Source organism: Lepus europaeus, chromosome X (genome assembly GCF_033115175.1).
Source record: "Lepus europaeus isolate LE1 chromosome X, mLepTim1.pri, whole genome shotgun sequence".
NCBI lineage: Eukaryota > Metazoa > Chordata > Mammalia > Lagomorpha > Leporidae > Lepus > Lepus europaeus.
In genome coordinates, this window is record NC_084850.1 from 83,680,901 (window position 1) to 83,690,299 (window position 9,399).

The following is a 9,399-nucleotide window of genomic DNA, read 5'->3' on the forward strand; positions in this document are numbered from 1 at the left end:
GAGGTTCTCAGAGATTGTGGGAGGAGCGAGGGCGGGAAAAGGGGAGGGACGAATTGCTGTCTTTGGGCCACAGTTTCCCAGCTCAGGACCTCTGACCTCCCACCAGTAGGTGGCAAGATGGAGCCGAGGCTCGCAAGAAAAGGGCTGTAGTGGGCGGGGCTTCCGAGGCTCCGGCGCGCGCAGCCTCTGAGCCTAATTTCTTCGCCTACCGGAAGAAAGCGGCCCTCTTTCCGTTCGTAGCGCAGCCATGGTAAGGTTGGGACTTCTCGAGCTCCTGGGATGCATCGGTTTCCATCCTCTCTGGGTCGGGGCTCTCCGGGGACTCGGGGCTCCTGTAGTGAGTGGCCTGGTAGAGATTAAAAGAGTGTGGCCTCCTGAGCTGGTTGGAACGGTCTCGAGGACGAGGGCGAAGGCCAGCCCAGGGTTGGGGCTGGAAGGCCTCGGTCTTTGGTCCGGCCACGCATCCTCCAAATGCCGGGAGAAGCAGCTTTCGTTTTGGGCTGGGGCGTAGGCGGCGAGCCCGGGGTGGGCTGGGGAGCTGTGTGTGCTTGACAGGGAAGGGTTTTCTCCTTAGTCCTTTTTGGCACAGCCTACGTGAGAATCTACACGCAGCGTTAAAAAGATTTCCTTCCGCTTTTGTAAGCAAGACCTGATGCTAACCATTGGCTTTAGTGTCCGAGGAAGAATCGGCACACGTGGTTGTCTTGAGGTTAGATTGGTGTTGAACACGCTAAAACCAAGTTGGTGCTAATTGTGAAAGCTACCAGGTGGTAAACGGATAGACGCATAGAAGGGGTTCTAGGCCCTTTTCTCTCGGTGTGCTGCAGCTGTCTGCCTCGATTCCTAACCTTTTCATCTGCCTGGTGGCAATGCAAGGTAACCAACCTCTAAACACACTTAGGCAGTAACAAGAAGATGGTTCGCAGAGTGCTCAGTAAACCTCCGCAGTGAGAAGGCTGCTTGCTGTTAATGACCAGTGTGGATAATAGGAACTGTTACTAATGAGAGCATATGTAACAGCACTGGGATCCGAACTTCTCTTTCAGGCTCGTGGTCCCAAGAAGCATCTGAAGCGAGTAGCAGCTCCAAAGCATTGGATGCTGGATAAGTTGACTGGTGTGTTTGTAAGTATCTAGGGGACACGTTTTATGCTGCCAGTTATGTGTGGGGTGTCCCTGATTCCCCTCCCCCCCCCCGAGTTTTCCGGGGAGCAGAGGGGGTAGGTATCTATTCTGGGGTTGAAGGGCCTTGATTTTTCTAGCGTTATCCCACCTCTTGAATATTTCTGTGCTTGTTTTATTCCACGTGGCCACACTAGTCTTCGTGTATGAAGTGAAGTGAGCTCGGGACGGGTGGTGGATTTTGGTGCTTCGGTAACTCCCAACGTAAAAACCATCGTTTGCAATTTTACAGGCTCCTCGGCCATCCACTGGTCCCCACAAGTTGAGAGAATGTCTCCCTCTCATCATCTTCTTAAGGAACAGGCTTAAGTATGCACTGACAGGGGACGAAGTAAAGAAAATCTGCATGCAGCGGTTCATTAAGATTGATGGCAAAGTCCGAACTGATATAACCTACCCTGCTGGTTTTATGGGTAAGTGGTTAGTAGCAGGCATTTGACCCTGGCTCCCTTTGATTATTTATCTCCATCTCCAAAACGTTGGCTGTATTGAATGGTGGGGGGCTTTTCTGGTTTCCAGGCTTGCCTGGAAGCCTACACAAAGTGATGTGTGAAGGTTAGGTTAGGGCAGTGTTCTTTTGCAGATTGATCTGAGAAAGTAGGGATTTGGGAGTACTGTAAATAGTTTTTACTTCAGTGCTGTTTGGCCACAAATCACGAGTCACTTTCGAAATACCAAATCCTTACTGGTGTTTTGAGATGATAAGCAATTGGGGTGTCTTGTAGGGGTTCTCCCTCAGCATGGAGTAGTTGGGGGTCACTATAGTAACCTTAGTTACTGTTTGATATCAGATGTCATCAGCATTGACAAGACTGGGGAGAATTTCCGTCTGATCTATGATACCAAGGGTCGCTTTGCTGTTCATCGTATTACACCTGAGGAAGCCAAGGTGAGTGTTCCAAGCAGGCTGGGTCTTCAGCCTGTTAAATTATTTGGTTCTAAGTTAACACTCCATGGCTGGAGATATATTATGGTTCTATGGTGTGTGCAGATTTGAGTCATGCTGTTAAAAATCTTGCTGGTAGCTGTTGCAGTGTGTTGCTGGATATTTGAAAATTAGCTCCCATTTGAGATTAACTTCCTTAACATTGTTTTTCTTTGATAAGCATGAATTCCAGCTGAATTGCAAGTTTCCGATTAGCTTTTTAGAGGCAAAGAGCGATTTCTAGCAACTCGTTGGGTCCTTCAAGGGTAGGGGACCAGAGAAACAGGCTGATGCAGTCCTGTTGGCCCTTTGCCATGTCCTTTGTAGCTCTAACTTTACCTTGGGGAAGTAAAGCTGTTGGAGGAGACTGATACTTGAGGCACTAGTTTGAGATAACTCAAAGAAGATTAGTCTTTGATCCTTTTTAAATCTGGTTTGCTGCAAATGGTTTTCACAAAAGTTTAGGGCTTCTGGGATTATTGGCTGTAAATGAAGGTTAATTCGATTGTACGATGCTCCTACTTGTGCAGGCTGGAGGGCATGTCCAGTGTAATATGTGGTGATTTGATTTACTTTAAGGATATCTGAAAAAACAAAATGAAAATAGTTTGTGAGGTATTTGCTGATAAGATGAACAGACAATACAGTTGCTATTTGTAAGACCAAACTGAGTTGAAGATAAGAGACCAGTTAGGAAAGGATGCGTGAGTCAGAGGAAAGAATTGCCGGTGCCCTTGAGATTTAGGAGAGCCTGAGGAAAGAGTAGGATTATATTGAAGGACAGTGGTGGTGGTCATTAGATCAGCTCAGGAGTTTTAGTGTCCCTGGTAGGCCAGATGTGGGGCCCTTCAATGCCTTGGACTTTGCTCAGGTCATGTCAGTGCTGGGAGGAAAATGTTAGGGAGACTACAGTGTGTGACATTGTGATGGGTGGAAAGAAAAGTCGGGGCCACAGTTAATTCTGCAGCAGTTCGGGGAACTTGAGTCCTGTGTAGGATTGTTGCGTTAAGCTGCCAACTGCATTTTAAAGCCAATGACTAGGCCGGCGCCACGGCTCACTAGGCTAATCCTCTGCCTGTGGCACCAGCACACCAGGTTCTAGTCCTGGTCGAGGCGCCGGATTCTGTCCCGGTTGCCCCTCTTCCAGGCCAGTTCTCTGCTGTGGCCCCGGGGGTGCAGTGGAGGATGGCCCAAGTCCTTGGGCCCTGCACCCGCAAGGGAGACCAGGAGAAGCACCTGGCTCCTGGCTTCAGATCAGCGTGGTGCGCCGGCTGTAGCAGCCATTGGGGGGTGAACCAACGGAAAAGGAAGACCTTTCTGTCTCTCACTGTTCACTCTGCCTGTCCAAAAAAAAAAAAAAAAGCCAATGACTAGAGCATACTGCATGTGTGAGCTGGACTAAATGTGGCTCGCCTTTGTGTGTCTCCAGTACAAGTTGTGCAAAGTGAGAAAGATCTTCGTGGGCACAAAAGGAATCCCTCATCTGGTGACCCATGATGCTCGTACCATTCGCTATCCTGATCCCCTCATCAAGGTGAATGACACCATTCAGATTGACCTGGAGACTGGCAAGATTACTGATTTCATCAAGTTTGATACTGGTAAGTGTCCTTTGTGCTACCTGGTTTTTTAAGTCTGCTCTATCCCCCAGGTTTATACACCACCTTTGCTTTCAGAGGCCCAAATACTTAGAATATTCTGGGTGGCTGAGATGAGATCAGATAAAAAGCATGTATTTTTCATGTCTCAGAAGCTCCCCTCTGAGTGGAAATGGCTTGAAGCCTGGGCAGGAAAGCCTGACCACAAAGTGAACCATCTTGGTTGTGATGTAGTCCTTGGCAGTGCTGCTGCCATCATTCCTTGAAATCTGTCAGTGACACTAGTGGAAAATTGTACTTTGGAGGAACAGTAGTCCAGGCAAGAGGTGGTAGGAACTTGACACAAAGGCCCTCACACGGCAGATGCAAAAAGAGAGCCTGAGAAACCTAAGTTCGATAACAGCCATAGGAGTAAAGCCAACTGGGGGGACAGAAACTTAACATTGAGTTCCTTGTTTGAAGCAGATTTCCTTTTGCCTAGGTAACTTGTGCATGGTGACTGGAGGTGCCAATCTGGGAAGAATTGGTGTGATCACCAACAGGGAGAGACATCCTGGCTCTTTTGATGTGGTGCATGTGAAAGATGCGAATGGCAACAGCTTTGCCACTCGGCTCTCCAACATTTTCGTTATTGGCAAAGTAAGTGGATTTTTTTCCTCTGGTTTCTGGGGAAATGTAAATGCAGAGACAGTTGGGAGTGTAGCACCTGGGCTCCTGGTTGACTCGCCTGAACCTACCTAGCATGGAGACTTTTAAGGAATAGGGATCACAGAGGGCTGGGCTTTTTCAGTGAGGAGCGGGGAACAAAACAAAACAATTTTTTTAAAGATTTGCTTTATTTAAGGTCAGTTACACAGAGATAGGAGAGGCGGGGGGGGAGGGGGGTCTTCCATCTGCTGGTTCACTCCCCAATTGACCACAATGGCTGGAGCTGTGCTTATCCGGAGCCAGGAGCTTCTTCCGGGTCTCCCATGCAGGTGTAGGGGCCCAAGGACTTGGGCCATCCTCCACTGCTTTCCCAGGCCATAGCAGAGAGCTGGATTGGAAGTAGGGCAGCCTGAACTTGAACTGGTCCCCCATATGGGATGCTGGCACTGCAGGCAGCAGCTTTACCTACTGTGCCACAAGGCCGGCCCCCACAGTACACTTCTAAGGGTGTTATTTGCATCTCCCTCTGGGCAGCAAGTTTAATAGGTTGACCCCAGTAATCCAAGCTGTTTCTGATAAATGCCTGAATCTTATGACTGACTGGCAAATTCTTTGATTTTGGTTCTGTGAAATAAAATGACAGATGCCATGCTACTAATGGAATTGATGGATGGCAGAGTTGAAACTCCATGTTTTCTCTTCCAGGGCAACAAACCATGGATTTCTCTTCCTCGAGGAAAGGGGATCCGCCTCACCATTGCTGAAGAGAGAGACAAGAGACTGGCTGCCAAACAGAGCAGTGGGTGAAATGCTCTCCTTGTGGCATGTTAGAGAAGTCTTTGTACTTATTAAAGACAATTCAGTGTAATTGATTACCTCTTGTGTTGTCTGTTTTTTAAAACTTGAGTTTCCTGCTATTTGGACACGGAAAGTGTTTGAGTCAGGTGGGCTTAGGCCATCAGTCTGGATCTTCCCACGTGTTACAGGCTGGGCAGAGGCAGTGATGGGGGTAGAACATACCAGACTTGAGAATGGAATGGCAGCTAACCAAGGACTGGAGAGAATTGGGAACTTAGCTACCCTATAGGATCAATCTGCGTGTACAGTTCACTGAAGTGGTTATGTGCCACAGCGGGTTAGGCTACTTCTTGGGATGCCCAGGGGTCCCCTAGGTCCAGATTTGGCACCATGGGGCTTTTCTGCCTGTCCCATTGCTGACTAAAGTATGCTTGTCCAGGGCTTGAGAATGGGGCTCCCAGGGCCACTCCCTAAACAGGCTGTCATGCAGATAACCAGCTCTGTTGAGAGGTCAGGTCAAAAGATGGTGCCTTTGAGGGACAGGTGAGACTGGAAGGCCTCTAGCCAGCAACATGGTTGTAGGGCCCTACCCTGCTCAGCACCCCTTTACCTGTACTTTGCTGCTTTGCAGTTTTGTTCTAAGTCTGAACAAATAATAGAAACAATTTGATTTTTTTTTTCAAAATCAAAAGGATCAGAAGCAAGTAGAAAAGTCCCAGCGTTGGTTCTTGACATGCAGCAGTTTCTCAGATGGTGGTGGGTAGACAGGCTGTCTCCTACAACTGCATGAGTGTTGTGTTTGGCTGTAGTCCTGAGCTGAGTTGGCACAGCAGGTTTTTTAAGATTTTATTTCAGGGTCCGGCGCTGTGGCACACTAGGTTAATCCTCCGCCTGCAGCGCTGGCATCCCATATGGGTGCCGGTTCTAGTCCTGGTTGCCCCTCTTCCAGTCCAGCTGTCTACTGTGGCCTGGGATGGCAGTAGAGGATGGCCCAGGTCCTTGGGCCTCTGCACCTGCATGGGAGACCAGGAAGGCACTTCTGGCTTCAGATTGGCACAGCTCCGGCCGTTGTGGCCATTTAGAGAGTGAATCAACGGGAGGAAGACCTTTGTCTCACTGTAAAACCTCTACCTGTCAAATAAATTAAAAAATTTTATCTGAGAGGTAAGTCTACCTCTCAAAATCTTAAAGGAATATTCCCAAGAGACAACAGACTTTCCATTCATTCCCAGGGTTTTCCAAAGGATACTGCTCACACTTTTCTTAGCTTTTCTAACAGTGGTGAACATGTGTAATCAGTGGTGTCCTGGGAAATGTTTAGCTTACTGGGTCTCTGGGGAAGAAAGTGTAAGTATGAACATAACCTTGTAAGTTTTACTGATCTAAAGGATGTATAACAACTTACAAATAATAGTGAACTCAGTATAGCCAGCCGATTCTCACAGAATTCTTGTATTAACTTTTGTCAAACTCTTGTATCCAGCCAACCTATAGTTATGGTTGCAATCAACAAAGGAGTGTCAGTTCTGGCAGGAGTGTTGGTTGATACTTTTGTTTACATTAACACAAAAGTGAAACAACAAAGGTGTAAACGGCAGAACTTCCCTCTTGTCAGTGACATGAGTGACCTCTGCTGAATACTCAAGAGTATTTTTATACTGTTTGTGATGAGATGGCTTTAAGGGCAACAGACTCCCAAGTTTAATCTGCATTAAATGTTCTTTATATTTTTTTTTTAATTTTTTTTTTGACAGAATGGACAGTGAGAGAGAGAGAGAGAAAGGTCTTCCTTTTTGCTGTTGGTTCACCCTCCAATGGCCGCTGCAGCCGGCGCATCTCACTGATCCAAAGCCAGGAGCCAGGTGCTTCTCCTGGTCTCCCATGCGGGTGCAGGGCCCAAGCACTTGGGCCATCCTCCACTGTACTCCCGGGCCACAGCAGAGAGCTGGCCTGGAAGAGGGGCAACCGGGACTAGAACCCGGTGTGCCGGCGCCGCAAGGTGGAGGATTAGCCTAGTGAGCTGTGGCGCCGGCTTATATTTATTTGAAAGGCAGAAAGAAACCCTTCTGCTAGTTCACTCTCACTTGAAACAGCCAGGACTGGGCTAGGCGAAAGTCGGGAGCCTAGAACTCAATCTGGGTCTCCCACCTGGGTGGCAGGGACACAGATGCTTGAGCCATTGACCTTAGGGTACATGTTAACAGAAAACTGGAATAGGAAATGGAGCCAGGACCCAAACCCAGGCACTCCAACATGGGATGTAAGCATCCCAAGTGGTATCTTAGCCACTGCACTAGACACCCACCTCTTAATCTGCTTTAAGAAATTTTTTTGAGAAGCAGAGAGCCAGAAAGAGTTCCCATTCACTGGTACACTCCCCCATACCAGCGATGGCCAGGGTTGGGCCAAGCCAAAGCCCCAAGCTGGGAACTCAATCCAAGTCTTCCATATGGGAGACAGGAACCTAGCTTCCTGAGCTGTCATCACTGCCTTCCAGGGTCCACTTAGCAGGAAGCTGGAATCAGGAGCCCTAAACTGCGTTTTTTAAAAAGATTTATTTGTTTGTTTGAAAGAATTAAGAGTGAAGGAGAGGCAGAGAGAGGTCTTCCATCCGCTAGTCCACTCCCCAGTTAACTGCAACAGCTGGAGCCGCTCCGACCCGAAGCCAGGAGCCACCTCTGGGTCTCCTATGCGGGTGCAGGGGCCCAAGGACCTGGGCCATCTTCCACTGCTTTCCCAGGCTGCAACAGAGCTGGATCAGAAGTGGAGCAGCCAGGACCCAAAGCCAGGAGCCACCACTGGGTCTCCTATGCGGGTGCAGGGGCCCAAGGACCTGGGTCATCTTCCACTGCTTTCCCAGGCTGCAACAGAGAGCTGGATCAGAAGTGGAGCAGCCAGGACCCGAAACGGCACCCATATGGGAGCCAGCAGCTCCACCTGCCACACCACAACACTGGCCCCCTAAACTGCATTTTTAACATATTCTTTATTGCTTCCTTAACAATCAACAGAACAATGAGCCAAGTCATGATTTGTAATGTTGGCCAGTTTTCATGGCTGATTTCAAACTACCAGAATATCACTGAGCAAGGTGTCTGGAAGAGCTGCACATAGCACACTTTTTTTAAAAAAACAATCTATTGGGGAAGCAGAGTTACAGCGAGTCAGAAAAAAACAGAGGTCTTCCATCTGCTGGTTCACTCCTCAAATGACCGCAATGGCCGGAGCTAAACCCGTCTGTGCTGGGAGCCTGGACCTTCTGGGTCTCCCATGCAGGTGCAAGGGCACAAACATTTGCGCCATCTTCTACTTACTGCTTTCCCAGGCTCATTAACAGGGAGCTGGATTGGAAGTGAAGCAGCTGGGACTTGAACCAGCACCCATATGGGATGCCAACACTGCAAGCTGCAGCTGTACGTGCTACACCACAGTGCTTGCCCACACAACACGCTCTTAGACAGCATTTCTATAGCACAGATACAAGCAGCATAAATAAACATGGGAACACAGATGCTAATAAAATGTAGGGAAATAATTAGAAAGTGATGAGTGGGGCTGGTGCTGTGGCACAGCAGATAAAGCTGCCGCCTGCAGTGCTAGCATCCCATATGGGCGCTGGTTCAAGTCCTGGCTGTTCCACTTCCAATCCAGCTCTCTGCTGTGGCCTAAAGCAGTAGAAGATGATCCAAGTCCTTGGGCCCCTGCACCCGTGTGGGAGACCCAGAAGAAGCTCCTGGCTCCTGGCTTCGGATCGGCCCAGCTCCGGCCGTTGTGGCCAACTGGGCAGTGAACCATCGGAAGAAAGACCTCTCTCTCTCTCTCTCTCTCTCTCTATGTGTAACTCTGACCTTCAAATAAATGAATAAATAAATCTTTAAAAAAAAGTGATGAGGTTTTTGTGTTTATTAGCTTTGTATTTATAATATTATTATAAGTATATATATTAAAATTTTAAATGTTTTTAATATTGATACATTTTTAAATTTTTAACAAGTGGCTCAAAATATTCCTGAAAATTTAATAATTGCCTCTCATGAGCTGGTATATGAGCCAGTTCCAGCACACCACCGTATGTCTTGTTAGTAGACCCAGAAGGCTGGCTGCCTTGGTACTATTGAGGGTGCTGCATTAGTTTCCCTCCCATGGCCTCCTTGTCCATCCCCTTGGCAATCTCTGGCTTGGGCTACTTCCTCTGCTCCCAACCTGCCTGATCCCTAGAGCTCAGCTTCAACTGTTACTTTCCCTTCAA

General features: G+C 48.3%; 1 protein-coding gene across 1 annotated transcript; it reads left to right on the forward strand.

Annotated features, from left to right (window-relative positions):
• The first annotated feature begins 231 nt into the window (after positions 1-231).
• On the forward strand, positions 232-5,224 carry RPS4X (ribosomal protein S4 X-linked). Its single transcript, XM_062183855.1, has 7 exons — positions 232-250; positions 1,047-1,124; positions 1,414-1,594; positions 1,973-2,070; positions 3,536-3,707; positions 4,186-4,343; positions 5,058-5,224. The coding sequence occupies exons 1-7, from the start codon at positions 248-250 to the stop codon at positions 5,157-5,159; spliced, it is 792 nt and encodes a 263-aa protein (XP_062039839.1). The 5' UTR covers positions 232-247; the 3' UTR covers positions 5,160-5,224.
• The last annotated feature ends 4,175 nt before the right edge of the window (positions 5,225-9,399 follow it).

What these genes read in the sequence shown, in the direction of transcription:
- RPS4X (XM_062183855.1), top strand. An exon ending in TTACACCTGAGGAAGCCAAG is followed by an intron (nt 2,071 to 3,535) that starts GTGAGTGTTCCA and finishes GTGTGTCTCCAG; the next exon opens with TACAAGTTGTGCAAAGTGAG. An exon ending in ACATTTTCGTTATTGGCAAA is followed by an intron (nt 4,344 to 5,057) that starts GTAAGTGGATTT and finishes TTTCTCTTCCAG; the next exon opens with GGCAACAAACCATGGATTTC.